Consider the following 16,412-nt stretch of genomic DNA (forward strand, 5'->3'; position numbering starts at 1 on the left):
CTCTCCTCTCCTCTCCTCTCCTCTCCTCTCCTCTCCTCTCCTGTAGGATTCATGCAAGAACAGAAAGGACTGTCATTGGTATTTCACTTTAAGTCTCCATTTTAGTCAGCAGATGTTTTGTGCATTTCAGGATTTTTCTTCAAATGAATCCTAAAGTAACTGAAAAAAAAAAATAGGTAATGACTGAAAATAATATTGATGAGGATGAAGGTAATCCAGAATACAATTTTTCAGGTTTATAATTTAATAAATTAATAATATATCTTCGGAAGGTAGATTATTTTAKCTACTTGTACAGCCACTTTTACAGAAAAATGGGAATGCACGATCCTACATCCTTGTATCTTTTAAATTGAAATAACACCTCTCATTGAATAATCTAGAAAACATGAGGGTGTGTTTGCTTTAGTATCTATGTGACTTTAAAAATTATTGTCAAATTCTTGAGAGAAATCACCTTTTTAATAAATACAACTATATATAGTATATTAAGAATGTTATTTAAATGTATCAATTAAACCATCATTAAAATTTTGCTAGTCTATAAAATAAAATACCTTCTGAGCATCAGTTATACCAAAGAGACCTTGTTACTGTAGTCAATTTATAGTGAATAGTGAAAAAACATTGCTTGTTTGATGAAAGACTTCTAGTCAGTGTCAACTACATTTTGAAAGGCCAGGAGTTTTCCACATTTTCAGTCTTGCATTAATCATCATATTCATTCTGTACTGTGCCTCCAAACAGATGATATTTCCGCCTTCCATAGCCTCAGAATTCACTGCAGCATAAGGATAAAATGCACCTTCATAGTGGAGAGAAGAGATATTCTCAGGGTGTTTCTCCATTACCAAACACAATCTCACCGATTTGTCTGCTATTTTGTGTTTACTTCTCAGAGGGGGTGAACATTTCATTTTAGCAGACTATGATGTGAATAATGCTTTAGCTCTTGAAATGTGCAGTGGGGACCGGAATTTTTTTCAGCCAGAGAAGTAGATGCACAGTACKTTAATGAGTTTGGTGTCAGCAGGTTCCATCCAGTCCCTAAAGCAGCCCAGAGCCTGATATAATGTAGCCAAGTGCACATATATCTGCAGTTTGTCAGTATAATAGGAAAATAATGTCTCTTTCAAGGAAGCTGTTGAATAACCATTTTTGTGTAATGATAACTTAAAGTCTATAATAATGCCAGCGTGTTTCCTGACATTGGCATGATGTGTAACGAAAGCTAGTATAACAAAAATGCAAATATTTTTTTTTCCTATTTCCAGTATTTGGGAAATGAGCCTGGAAAGTGTTAGGGAATGGCTCATACTCCTTTCAAGAATGTTTTGAGAGGTCCTTCAGTGCAGTCTGCACCAGATAACACCGATCCTTCGGGATTACTCAATCATTTTACAAATGATTTTACAATTATTTACAAATAGAAAACTATTAACATCTCCATGACACAGCAAAGTATTAAGAATCCAGAGTGCTTAATGTGAAAAATACTGAAATCATAATGTTTTAAAGTATAAGTGTTCACCAAAGACTAGTATTTAAAACAAGCTATACAACATTAAATCAGAAAAGATCATGTTCTATGTCAGCCTTTTTAATAACCATCTCAAAAAACATAGCAGTGTAAAAAGAATAAAATAGTTGTAGCTTTAAAATGTTTTAGTTCTAGTGTAGTAGAACACAGTGATTTGACCTTGTACTGGCATTTTTATTCCAAATTACTTTGGCTTTTAATTAAGTAGAAAAATTGTGCAGTGAAATAAAGTGCAAAAATACTGTTTACATTTTGAAAAGGGCTGAAGTCCCTGCCTATATTTTTTTTAATTTGCAATACCCTTAATAATATCAATTCTAATTAAAATTTTATTAAAGCAAGTCAAGTAATAATTTAAAACTACAACAAGTTTATAGAATTATTTTGTGTGGAAGTGTGTTCTCCTCTAAATATTAAACTCTGCGTGTTTGGTTAATTTTACTATAAAAGCTAAAATCTGTATTTTCTTTATCCAAGTAACTTTTGCATCACACAATAACAAATCAATTTTGCAAAAACTTCTGAGATAAAGTAGGCTAAAAAAATCATTAAAAGCTTGTATTCCTCAAGGTACCACATCAAAAACAATAGTTCCTAATACCACTTTATTTCTTTTTTTGTTTTTAACCTAATTTGTATAGATTGTCCTTTAAGTTTTCTCAGAATGATCTTTGAATTTGTGAATAATTTCCACATCCTATTGTTTTCAAATACAAAACTTGTTTTCTTTGTTCAGTAAAATGTGGCTTTGTTCAGTCAGAAAGTACACCCAGTGCTGAAGACTATGCATGGTTTTTAAGTATTTCTGCTTAGGATCACCAGACACCATCAGCAGTTCCGCATGAAATCTTTTCATCATGAACTGCGCATTACAAAGTATCCTGTGTGAGCAAAAGTCAGTTTCATTAGCTGTGTGATTATGGTGAATGACAGCAACAGAAATATTAGTTTGGCCTCAATGCATTTTAAATGCAGTTTTAGAAGTCGATTTCCAGAACAATGTTACTGAACTAATTGGGAAACAACTCAYACTTCAAGAAGGTCTTGAAAGTTTGCAGATGTGGAGCACTTATATTTGTCAATTAAAATAAGGAAACTCATAAGACTTCTAGTGCACAGMGCCTTTGAAAATAAATTCTAAGCTTACAGCAATCTGGAGGGGTTGCTACAGCACGGAATGTGTTTGATTGCACTCCTGTGTAGTGAATCTTAATGCAGAATTAATCTATGACGTATCAGACATGCTGCCCTTCAGCTGATAATATATTTGACCTCTTATCACTTTACAGCCCATTGGTGCTTTGAACCCGAAGAGAGCTGTCTTCTATGCAGAACGGTACGAGACATGGGAAGATGATCAGACCCCACCTTACCACTACAACACCCACTAYTCTACATCTACTTCTACCTTGGCTTGGCTTGTTCGTATTGTAAGTATTTCTGGATCCCGGTTTTCATTAATGTCTTTATCTACAGCATCTCTTCTGTCACTTAACACTGTTTTGGTTTTATTTTGTTGTTTTATTTTATTGGGACTTTGGGAGGGGTTTTTTGTGCGGGGTTTTTTTTTTTTTTTTTTTTTTTTTTTGTTTGGTTTTTTTTTTTTTTTGTTATGGAAGTACTTTTCTATTAAAATCTTACGTTCTTCCCTACCTTAAAATCTCAGAAATTCTCTAGGTATACTTCATACACTCATTTGCAGTGATCAGGGTTTCCTACCCAAGCAATCCAAAATAAATTTAAGCATAAAATTGTGGTGGTATAAGAATATATACGATGAGAAAAATGCATCTAAAACTAWATCCACTCCCCAAAAAATATCTCTATACAGAAATTTGACACTGCTTATATTCATTTATTATTTTCAGCTAGAGACAGATCATGCAACATTAAAAACAAAGCCTTTCGTAAAAACATTTAATGGTCAGAATGAGAGGGGAATTATATAACCAGTATTATATTAAATCAGCATAGAGTAATATTTTATGCAGATGAACTATGCTTCTCAATTAATTAATCTCTACAGTTTTCAGAAATGTGAAAATGTGGATTTTAACTTCAAACTTATGTCAGTTAGGAAAACCTCATGCTCAAATCCTATCACCAAAATCTGATAAAGGGACCAAAATTGGAAAGGGACCAAACTTGAAAGACAGAATKAATCTGAATTTAGTTTATGTGTTACCACAATGAATAAAGAGTGTTGATGAAATACTGAAGAGAAACCTGAATTAATGAAAAATTGAGTTACTGTGTAATCAATTTARAAGTATAACCTGCCAATAAAAATCTGTTGTGTAAGGTGTATTCTGAGCATATTTTGCATACAACAAAGAAAATAGAGTCATACAAAGCTTGATAACTGAGTTTTCTATCATCTCAGCTTCCCTTAGACATGGGTTGTTTGTTTTTTTCTGCTCAGAAGAGAAGAATTCATGTGTCTGTGTGTTTAGGATATRCTTCTTAAACCATGGGAAACTAAATGTTGATTACACTCCTATGTTGAGTGACAACTGTATTCCTTTTAAATGCTCCTAAATTATTCATATACTGTGAACACATTTTGTGGTACACGTGTGGTACAACATCTCTGTTGCCTTAAAAGATATTAAAAACAGTAGTTTTATTTGCATGTTTATATATTAATTTTGGCCACTATGCAGCAAAAGATCCTCTCTTGCTAGTCAGCAAATTCTCAGACCTGAAAGTCTGCTTACAGGCTGAATGTACAACACACCAAGGAGTATTCATTTCCTGTATTAGGCTAATGCAATGTCATTTTTACTACTGTTGTTTATGTCGCAATGTAGATGTTCTTCCTCTCTTTGTGTTCTTACCTAAAAGAGCAAGAGAACTTTGGGCAAGGTCTTTGTCTTGATGGCATTGCAATATAGACCTGACAAAATACATTTGTTAGAGCGAACAATATATGTGAGAATAGAAAGCAGAAGAGGAAATCAGTGATTTCCAGAGAAGAGGTTGCCAATGAAAAGGTGAAAACAACAGATAACTTAAATACAGGGACACTCCTACACAGGTATTTTAAAGATTATTTAAATGTGATTGACCAGCAAAGAAAAGCAATCTCTAAAGGGAATAGACAACAGAAGTGAAATAAGACAGATCCAGGGAAAGTCTGAATGTCAGAACAGGAAAAAAAAAAAAAGAAAATAGTATGTCAAGACTGGATACGGCAGCAAATGGAAACCCTAAATAGATATTTGCAAATGAGTGTGTATAGAGGAAAAGATTCTAGCAATGAGGATTATAAAGTCATAGTGATCCATAAAGAAATATTTTTGGCTGTAAAATAAAGGAGGAAATATCCTATGGGGGAAGATTGTGCCAGTGAAATTGATAGATGAGGCTAGGCTAGATTTCTGGAAGTTGAAATAGTATTTCTTGATTGTGAATTTCTTCAGCTAGAGCTTTGATATGAGCTTGTGAAGAGGACTGTAAGAAAAGGTAGATTACAGTCTAGCCCAGAAAGAGGAAGGAGACATTAAAAGATACAGAGATTCAGACACAAAAATGCTTCCAGTGTTTTGAGAGATTGGAGAAGAGTGATGGAAAAAATAAAAAAAGCTCTACAGCAGAGCTTCTGTTAGAAAGTGACAACAAACTTAGAGGGAAGGACAGGAGTACAAACTGAAATCATTGGAGAAGACTGTGTAAACCAAAGAAAAAGAGAAAAGGAAAAGCAAAAGAAAGAGAAAAAAAGTGAGAAAATAAATGAAAAAGTTCTGACAGAAAATAAATTGGAAGTGAATGTTTAGATAGAAGCAGAACCAAACAGTATGTAGTAATGAGGATCCAAGGGGAGAAACTGCCTGCCTAGACCTTAGCATTGGAGGAAGCAGTATTTGCAGTAGGTAAGGAAATTTCAGCTGCTCTGAAGTGTAAATATAGAGTGAGAATTTTGTAATTGCCACAAAACCTTAAAAATTATTTTAAATCTTGCTTTTCAGCTTTGACAGATGCAATCTGGTTTCTGTCTGTTGTCTTCAAAACATTGCTTTTAATATCATATTTCTGAGTCAATTCTGTGATAATCTGTTCCCTACTGCCTTATATTTCCCTCAGTTGCTTTCCTTTATCTAATCTGTTACGGTGGGTTGGCTCTGCCTGGACGTCAGGTACCCACCAAAACTGCTCTACTACTCCTCRCTTCAGCTGGGCAGGAGAGAGAATAAGTAAAAAAAGGCTTATGGAGATAATAAATTGAGATAAGGGCAGGGAGAGATCCCTCACCAATTATCATCATGGGCCAAACAAGATTCAGCTTGGGAAATATYGTTTAAAATATTACCAATCAAATGAGAGTAGGATAATAAGAAAATAAAGCCAAATCATAGAAACACTTTCCTCCCTCCCTTCTTCTCTGGGCTGAACTTAACTCCCAAATTCTCTCCCTCCTCTCCCCGCCAACATAGGGGGATAGGACCGGCAAAGACTGTGCTTGTCTTTGCCGGTCCTTTTTCCTCAGGATGAGAACTCCAGTCTTCCCCTACTCCAGCATTAGGTCTTTCCCACAGGAGACAGTCCTCCATGAATTTCTTCAAAGTGAGTCCTTCCCACAGGCTGCAGTTCTTCGGGAGCAGCTCCAGCATGGGTCCCTCCCACAGGGTGCAGTCCCCCAGGACCAGACTGCAACAGTGGCGTCACAAGTCCTGCCAGCCAGCCTGCTCCCAAATGGGCTCCACTCTCCATGGAAACACAGGCTCCTGCCAGGAGCCTGCTCCATCACAGGCTTCCCAGGGGGTCATGGCCTCCCTAAGGCGTTCCCCTGCTCCAGCATGGATTCCTCCAGATGGATCTTTACTCCTATGTGGGCCTCCACACGCTGCCTCACCATGCTCTGCAGGGAAATCTCCACTCCAGAGCCTGGAGCACCTCCTGCCCCTCCTCCTGCACTGACTTTGGTGTCTGCAGGGCCATTCCTCTCACATATTCTCCTTCCTCTCTCTAGTGTTGTTCTTCTGCAGTTTTTCCCTGACTCAAGTTCTTCAGTTTTTTTGTTGTAAAAGCACTATTACTATAACTTACAGGCTTAGCCTTGGCCAGCAGTAGGTCCATCTTGGAGCCAGCTGTCATGGGCATTAATGGACATGGCAAATGCTTCTCACAGAAGCCACCCCTGTAGCCTCCTCCACTACCAAAACTTTGCCACACAAACCCAATAAATGTAGCAGGCTAGTTTTTTAAAAGACACTGTATGTCTTAGTCTCAGTTCTGTCCTGTGCAATTGATTTTGATATCTACAATTTCTGCCTTGGTTTTGTCATTAATACATATTCTGTTGACCTAGTTCCATTTTTGTGTAAATGAAATTGAATATCCATAGTTTATGGCTAGGTGACCTTACCACCTGRTTGAAGACTCATTTTCTTCATGTGCATTTCATCTGGAGTAGTAACTGTGTAAGTTGCAAAAGACAGAATAGTTGAAACCAAGAATGCTATTTCAGAATGCCATATATTCCAGTGACTTGACCTGAAAAGTAGAGAGAAGGAAAAAGAAAAATATAAGAATGAATTTTGATTTGAATTATGTAGAATGTAAAAATCAGCATTGGTTTCAGATTTTTAGGAAAAGTAGGATATAATTAGGGTACAATTGGGTGCTCTCAGTAATTGCTGTTGAAAAAGTTATATTTGGGTAAATCAGTTGCATCTTCATGGAAATGGAGATCAGTATTTGTGAGCATGATTCTCTAACGTGGTAGTCAAGATGTTTGTGGTGAATAATTGTCTTCCAGTTTCTGCTGCAATGACTGCGTATTTGTACAAGGTAGAAGAGATTCTGGATTTATTATGACTTTGGTCGGATTGAGTTCAAACCAGGTTTTAGTGAGATCCAAAGGTGAGAAGGACTGGACATCACCTGGTAAACAGGAGTGAATTTGAGTCTTCTTTTTGTTAGATTTGAGCAGGACAATCACAGATCTATCAGAAAAAAAGGTGACAAACCCCTACATACTCTTTTTCTCCACTCACAAATGGCTGGAAAGACATTTTTGTTTGACATAGGATGACTTAAAACGACCATATCCCTTCCTCTTCCCTTCTCTCCTACCATAAATGATTCAAATTAGTCTGGGTGCTGCTAAAGGGAAGGGAGGGAGAGAAATGCTATTGAATGGAAATTGTTCTCACAGCTCAAGGTTGTGTTCAATATAATCAWGTACCTCAGAAATTTCTCTTCTTGTTGGCAGTGAACAAGGTGTGAATTTTATTCAGAATATTAGGAACAAGTGACGTGTAGTTATAATGAAAACATTGTGATGCTTTATAGCTTTTACAGCAACAAAACATTTACATGAAATGACAGTAATCGGTATCATAGAATAACAGTATTTAAATGAGTATATTGAATGCAGAAATGAAATTATATTTATATCATATAAGTGCTTGACTTCCCAGAGAATAAAAAATATCTTAAAATTATGTCAGGGGTCTGAGATAAAGCAAGTGAAAGGTCTGAATTTCTGCTAAGGATTAAAAATCCAAAAAGATAGGCACAATAGGCCATGGCAGGATAGCATAATAGGGCACCCTGTAGTGCTCAGCTACTAAAAGTTTAATCCTTTATTATGAATTTTATTGCTTTAGTGTATTTATCTCAGATGCTTAAAATAATGTTGTCATRGAAGTTTTGATTAATATTTTTACATAATTTAATGTAATTGTAATTACATCATTTTTCTGCTTTCTGCTTTTTTAAAATTCATCAGCTGCCTCTGATTTCAGAATCTCGGCAATGATCCACAGTCTGCTCAACAATAACGTTCACAAAAATTACACGTGTCTTAAAAAGAAAAAAGTGATGGCTAGGAGTTGGTTGAAGACAAAATTATTTGTGCTCAGATCAAGAACATGTAATGTTTTTCACTATGGGCAATCTAGAAAATATAGGATAATTGCTGTTGCAATCTATACRGGTAATTGGGAGGAGGAATTAATTTTAAAGGAAAATAATTCTACTAGTTAAAAATGTAAATTTGGTATTAAAATTATAATAGTAGCAGAATTTTAGGTTAAATTAATACAATCCAATTCCTGTGTGTATTGTTTTCCATTTCGTAGTTTTGGGTCTGAATCATGCACATTTTCATTCATATTTTACATGAAGCTCACTATATGAAGCACTGGAAAATCTGGATAGATAAAAACTTAATTTATTTTCTTTCAATATTTCAGTTCATTGTAGTAGTTTATACTACTCACCAAGTTGAGCTACTGTTAATTTTTAATATTCTCTTTAAATTATAAATCTTTTCCTCATCACACATCCTTCCAATATTCACGAGTGTAAATGAAGCCATTGTGCAATGGGATTTAGGGTCCTCCAACAAGAAATTATATGGTGATGATTTTGTATTTAATTGAATTATTTKAATTAATTATTTAACACATATTAGGATTCTGATTGGAATAAATGCACTTATGAAAATATCTTCATGAACGTATCTTTTAACAACAAATTSCCAATGTTTTAAGAGGAAAAAAATAGGTAAGAGTTTTTTCTTCTTTGAAAGAAAGTAGCCTGTGTTGACTGTTGAGCGATAGAAAAAAATAATTAGGAAGACATATGGAATAAAGGTAGAAAAACAATGATCTCTAGAAGTCTGAATTGCATCTTTTAGTTCCCTCTTTTCTTTGGATATTTTCACTATTTTTGCAGCTATGCTTTCCTTATGTGTATTTTAATTACTCTTGAGGACTACATAAATATGAWCTTCTTCCTTTTTTTTTTCACCTGGGGAAATTTACACGGTGTGTATAATGTGGCATAATTCCTTTTAAAATCCTGTATTAAAGAAGAGGTTCCCTGCCTTGTTTAAAAATTTCATAAAAGGAAACAGAGAACATTTAGAATAAAATTCAAATAATAGATGAATAATACTGTAATAACAATTGTGACCTGGTGATCATGAACTGCTTTGATTAACAAAATTTCCAAATGATATGCAACAAAATGATTTTGGGTATGAATTAAATTAAAGGGAACCTCTTTAAAACATTGCCCATGAGACTTTGGAGCAGTGGAAGAAGTAACTTCCATCCTTGTAGACTGCCAACTCTTAGTTGAGTAAGACAGCTAATGGAGTAGTGGTGGAAATCTAGGTTTCTGGCAATAATCACAGTATTAAGGTTTTACTGTCAAATTAAAGATCTGGTCCACTGTTAACCCCTTCCGTGCAGTGGAATGGAGTGACATCAAAATGGGTTATCCAGACTGTCTAATACCTGAGCTCTTCCTCCCCAAATATTGGTAGCTGTTTCCATTTAGGAAGAATTGGGAGTATGGTTTCAGAGAGAATTGGCAAAAGTAAAGACTTGAAATATTTAATCTCTGTACCTCTGCCCCAAAGTAATGATAAAGCAGCATATCCTGGAACCATTGTCTGCCTCATAATGACCATAGAGCCGTTCTTCTCACCTTGAGGCAAAGTGGGACCCACTGAGCTCTTTTCAATTAAACAAGAAAGATTAAGATGTAGGACTTTTTTACAGATTTTGACATACCAACATGCAAGAAGTAAACAAAGCTCAGTTATATAAATAATACAAAATGTGATAGCTGCAGCAATGAAGGCAGTCATTGTGAACTGGAACTAAGGGTGCCACTGATGGGTAATTAGTCTTATGGAAGAGAACCCAAGATTTATTTGTGCAAAATGTGTTAGTGCCAATAAATATGCTCAGATGTTCAGTGCAGATACTCATGCATACACATAGCTTGGAGGTGCCATGTTTTTCTTTCATTCTGCCCTTATGAAATATTTTGATTTGGGAGAGGCATTTGGATTTTGACAGAAACCTGCTGCACAAGTCCTTGTGGTGTTTTCTTAATCTGTCTTAATTTCATTAACTACAGGAGCCCTTTACAACGTTCTTTCTAAATGCAAATGATGGCAAGTTTGACCACCCAGATCGAACCTTCTCTTCAGTGGCCAGGTCCTGGAGGAACAGCCAAAGAGATACCTCAGATGTGAAGGTAACATATATTAAATAAATGGATAACTACACAATTCCATTATAGTATTTTTGTTTATGTAAAGATAAAGAAGTTGCCATATTATATTTTGTATTTCAATATATTTACTTTCTTTGTATTCAGTACACTAGGTAATATGTAAATAAATAGCTGTTGCTGAAGTGTATTGTTCTAACAGAAACAATCAAAGATTCTTTGAAGTTGAGTGGACAAAAGGTGTTTTGTTTTCAGAGGAAAAAAACCTAACTGATCTAATTTGGATCAGATAATCAGGAGATGGAGAAAAGCCCAATAAATTGTTCTTTCCTGCTGTTAACTCAATATTTGGCCCACTCCATAAAACACAGCAGGAATTGGATTTGACCTTAAAGTGTCATATTGTTATAGCTTGCCTAGCTCTGGGTTTGCATTGCCTGGGGCAATTAATAAAGCATTAATGACAAGACCCATTTAAAATGTTGGCTTTTCTGTACAGCTTTTGCTTTTACCTGAATGTGCCTGAGGTTATTATGCAACAATACACATTAGATTAAAACAGCTTCTACACGATACACAGAAGCAGCCAGAGAGCAGGGTGATTTTACTGTTGTTATTCCTTACCTTTGTATTTACCTTGTTAAATATAAAGGATTATTGTTCCTATACATGGGACCTCATCAGAAAAAAACCAAAAATCTAGTAATATTTAGAATAATATGGTTCTTTCTTGATTCTCATTTTCTAGTAATAAAAATAGGTAAAGGCTGCACTATACCTGAAATTGCTCTTTTTAAAAGARATCTTTTTTTAAAGTGAATATCTTTCTCTCCTATGTGTATGCTGCCATTCATACTAGTGGAAATTGTTAATTCAGGGTCATATTGCCATTTTATTTTTTACAAGTCTTGACAAAGAAAAAAAAAGTAAATTTGTTGATTTATTTTCATTCAAGAACTCCTGTTCGCATAAAATATTCCAACACTCTCAGAAAAGTATGTGGACAACCATGTTGTTGTTGTTGAGTTGCTAGTTAGAGTAACTAATTGTAAATTGTATGGCCATGCTAGAATATGGGAGAAAATGCTTTTAAAGAAATGAAAGCAACCTGAACGTCCTACAAATCATTTTATGTTTAGAAAGCCAATAGTATTTTCGGTACCATCACTGTTACCCTTGTAAGAAAAACAAAGGAAATTTCTGAATTTGGAGGGAATTTGAGGTTATATCTACTATATTTGATATATCTTCGAAGTGCTGACATTTTGATATTTCCTCTTCAATTAAACCTGTTTTTTTTTTCTGGAATTCCACTAGAATATCTGGGAAAGTGACTTCCTAGGTGTGAGGCTCAAACAAAGGATAAGAGCCTTAAACTGAGAATTAAGGGAAGACAGTTGGAAGTGACTGTAATCTTCTTGTCTGGCTTCACTACACAGGAGGAGGCAGTTAAATACCTCAAGGCATTGCTAAAGATAAAGGAATATCTGTGGACAGACAGGAAGATGGTATTCAAGTAGGGTATATAATTAGTGAAAGGATTATTCCTAAACTAGCAAGCAAATGAGTTACCAGTAAAACAATTAACTGAAATGTTTGTATGAAAATACCAGGATTCTTATGAACCAAGCAGGATAATTTAAACTGCTGCTGCCAGCTATTGAAAAGATAAAGGAATTAAGGACGGATAACATCTGCATTGAAAAATGTATTTGTATTGAAAAACCCAATTTATCAAAATAAAACAAGTACTGAAAAGATGCTCAAAATCAGATACTCTCAGAAAAGGAATACAAAAGGTGAAGAAGCTATATTCTTCAGTGCCGTTGACTGTAAAAAAGAGAGCTGGGGATAATAGGTAAAATAGCAATAATGAAGGATCAGAATGGCTCCAGGGGAAAGATTGGAAAACCATGTGTTCCAGAGTACATTTGGCAGTCTGTGTTTCTTAGAGGTCAATCAAGAATGAGTATAGCAGCTAATTGCTGCTGTTTGTTGGCTAAGATCTTAATGAACTACGTTTCTCAATGCCATGACATCAGGGCCAACTTTTTCCTGAGGATTTGAAGTTCATTCTGCAAAATGATAGGGAAGTGAACTATTATTAATACTACAAATACCTCGTTTTTTTCCGATTAATTGTGTTACTGGTTGGAATGTCTTATAAGCTTATCAAACATTTTAATCAAGTTTTCAGGGACTTGAAAAAGCAGTGAAGTTTGGGGAAGCATGAAGAAACCCCCTCAAAATTTCTACCTATTTTTGTCACTCTCCTATGAGCAGCATCCACTGTCTTGCACAACAGAAAAGCTTCAGCTCTGAGAGTGTGAATCATTCAAAAACTAGTGGTCAGCTGTCTGGCAACTTCTGGTATTTATCACAGCAGTCCTGTGAGAAAGTAGAGAGTGTACAAAAGAGATGTGTAGAGMTTGTGTGTGAGTACAAAATCTGGAGACATGCTCTTTGTTTAAGTTTTCTGCCTATCTGTGTAGCTTCTTCTGGCTCCACATATAGGTATAAATGGGGATAGGTGCTTGGCAGAGTGGATTTCCATGTGATATACATGCTGTAAACTGTTTGCCCATCCTAAAGATTTTTTGTGTCTTTATAGTAGATGTTTACTGCATGGAATACAGGCTATCCATCAACTTAGCAAACTTTGAAAACTGTTAAAACTAGCAAATGTTCATTATTCATGTATTCCTTATCATGCATTTGAAATTCATCTGAGATGCTTTAAGTAGATTTATCTGTGATCTTACTAATCTCATTAGTTATTGTGGCACAGGTTATGAAATAATTTTAAAACAGCATGTGTAATGAATCAATCTGACATTCTTCATTGCTGTGTGTTATAAGTTGGCCACAATTTTTGCTTTCAATTTCTGTATTAATAGTAATTTCCTTCTTTGTTAGCAAGGTCTAATTAAAAAAAAAAAAATTAAGAAAGTAAAGTCTGGAGGGTTTTTTACCTCACTCGCTATTTAGCTAAGAGGACTATAAGGTACTTTATTTTCAAGTGTTTATGTAAATGCTGAGATAGGTCAATTTTAATTAAAGGACTGAGTTTTTTAAGTACTGCAGATGCTTTCCACAACAGTGTTCTTTTACATGTTGTGTTCTTTTCAATGTTGTTTCAAAAAAATACACCAAACCACTTTCACAAAATTCTGGATTAAAATTTAAAAACCAAATACCTGAAATTTGCAAAAGAATGTATATCTCTTTAGAAAGCTACATTTCTGTGGGTCCAGTTCCTTTTTTCACAGGCTTGTCTCCTCCCTCCGCCCTGGCATCCTCTGTCTGTTTCTCCCTTTCCTTTCCCTCCTTCTCTCTCCCCTTTGCATATGTGTAGTCTCTTCTGGAACTGAATTATTTCACACTGAGGTAATGAAAATAGGGCTGTGGCAGTAGTTTGATCAGCCTGAAAAATAAGCTGTAATTCTGGCATCTTGAATTGTGGCAAAAATTGAAATGTAGTGTGTGATAGATTGTTGCCCAACAGAGGATTAAAGATATACTCAGACCATTTTGTTCCTTACACTCAGGTTGTTTTCATTCATTTTTAAGAAACTTSTTCACCTAGAGTGGATGAAACAGAATTAAAACAGTATGTGCTGTGTTAGAATGGTTACACACAAGGGAGAGCCTAGATAACAGTTTATTTTATTGTGTCTCTCTTTATCAACATCGACCTTCTCACGAGATAATCAGTACAAGCTGGAGGAAGAATGAGCGTTCACGGGGTGACCTTTGAGGAAGCAAGTCACCCGGAAATGACCATAACTTGGCTAGTCAGCTTGCACATTTTTTCCGTTCCACCTTCCCTCCCCCCTCCAGTTTTTGGTAACATTGACTTTGCAGAACCTGCTGTTCAGACACTAATCTTTCCTAATACCTCTCAAACTTGTTATTTTACTTTTTGAGTAGTCTGTTTAGAAGTTAGAAAGGTAGCTCTGACAAAATGTCAGTGAAGTGCCTTAGTGTGAAATGGAGGTGCTTGTGACTGACTCATTGACCCAGTACTAGACTTCTGTGGAATTAATGGATGCCAGGGGATCAGCCTTTTGGGAGGAAAAGAAAGGAAGAAAAGAAATGGAAGCTTTAAAACCTTGAAGTGAATTATACTAGAAAAGTGAAAACGTCTGGGTTGAATTTGTTTTCACTGGGAGGCCATAAAATGATATACCTTTAGCAAAATGTATTAAWCAGAAATGTCAGATTTGATGCAAGTGGTGTACAATTATAATAGTGTTAATAGTGGTGCTTTATCACCTGAAGACATATTTTTAAAGTTTAATATCTCAGCAGTTTGGATTTGTCACAGGCTTGTAAATTAGAAAATGCATTTGGGAGATGCTTTCTTTTATGAAGACACAAGGCATATAATACTGTTAACTATGCCTTGGGGTTTTAGTGTAGCTATTAAAATAAAAGATCACATTTACAGACAAGAAATATCTGTTATAATATTAATTTTACTTTTTTTATGCATCATTCTTTATGTGAGAAGAGCCAAGCTTCTCCGGTGGTTTGAAAGGAAGCTGACTATTAAATGATAGAAAGCTAACCTGTCTTATTAGAAGTGTGAATGAAAGGGGAGCAGAGGAGGTTACCAGCTTGTGAAATGTCAAGGACAACTAAACAGAAATTACTGCACATAGATTTAGATCACTAGAATCTCTATTTTTATTAACTCTTTGAAGTCTAGATATTTATTGTAGTAAGAAATTATCCAGAACAGGTAACATATTCAGAAAGATTTATTTAGAACATTTGATATGTTTTGGCAAGAGCAATGAAACAAATAATATTTATTGAATTGTGTCTGTTAATGCAAAATTATAGATCAGCTGAGTTGCATACAATAGCATATGCATTTAAAATGCTTAATTGGTCTGTGCATATCTAAAAAACAGCAGACTTCTTTACATTCCCTCATTTTATGCCTGATAAATGATGTAACTTGTAGGGAAGCTATTTTATAAGTTTGTTTGTTTTGGTATTTTCCTTCATATTTTCATTTGCATTGGCTGGCACAATGCGTGTATTGTCGGAAAAAAAATTGAGATTTGTCTTTCATAAATATTTGTAGCTTGAAACCTGAGTTTCTCAAAGTCATGGTCGATTCAAACAAGCATTTCTTTGCATAGACCTGGATTTACATTCACCTTTTACTGCTAATGCCACTGAAGGCCCAATAGGAGTTTTAAAAAACCTCTTATTCAACTATTTTGAATAGCTTCCCAATAGTCAAGCGAAAAGTAGACTGGGAGATGGAAGGTCCTCTGTTTCCTATGCCTTGCTGTAAATACCATCTCTGAGATACATTTTTCTCCTGCTATGTTTTGATTCTCCTTGTTCCTATCTTCAGGGTGAATTTAACAATGACACTTTGTGTTGGTTTTGCTTGGCCCAGTTTTTGGAAGTGGGGGGGCCAAAAAGATGGCTCCTGTGAGAAGCTTCTGGAGGCTTCCACCATGTCCAGCAAAGCCAGTTGCTGCTGGCTCTGAGGATGATGGACGTGCCGCTGACCAAACCTGGGCCAATTGGAGATGGTGGTTACGCCTCTGTAAAAACATACTTAAGAAGAAATCAAAACAAAGGGACCACACRGTAGTTTTGCCAGTGGAGGAGGCTGAGAAATATGTGAGGGAATGCAGACACCAAGGTCAGTGGATGAGGGGGAGGAGCTGCTCCAGGCACCTGAGCTGGGATTCCTTTGCAGGCTGTGGTGAYGACCATGGTGGAGCAGGCTGTCCCCCTGCAGCCCACGGTGACCATGGTGGAGCAGGCTGTCCCCCTGCAGCCCATGGTGACCATGGTGGAGCAGGCTGTCCCCCTGCAGCCCATGGTGACCATGGTGGAGCAGGCTGTCCCCCTGCAGCCCACGGTG

At 35.8% G+C, this 16,412-nt stretch overlaps 1 protein-coding gene across 1 annotated transcript in view; it reads left to right on the top strand.

The window, feature by feature from the left end:
• The window catches only part of LOC130580465 (neurobeachin-like), a 251,330-nt gene that overhangs the window by 170,807 nt on the left and 64,111 nt on the right, over positions 1 to 16,412 (top strand). The window contains exons 12-13 of the mRNA XM_057377984.1: positions 2,830 to 2,970; positions 10,421 to 10,540. Coding sequence (XP_057233967.1) covers positions 2,830 to 2,970; positions 10,421 to 10,540 — 261 coding nt within the window. The remainder of the gene's footprint in view (positions 1 to 2,829; positions 2,971 to 10,420; positions 10,541 to 16,412) is intronic.

The sequence above is a fragment of the Malurus melanocephalus genome, unplaced genomic scaffold (assembly GCF_030028575.1).
Source record: "Malurus melanocephalus ecotype Western Australia unplaced genomic scaffold, MMel_1.1 scaffold_336, whole genome shotgun sequence".
NCBI classification, from domain to species: Eukaryota; Metazoa; Chordata; class Aves; order Passeriformes; family Maluridae; genus Malurus; species Malurus melanocephalus.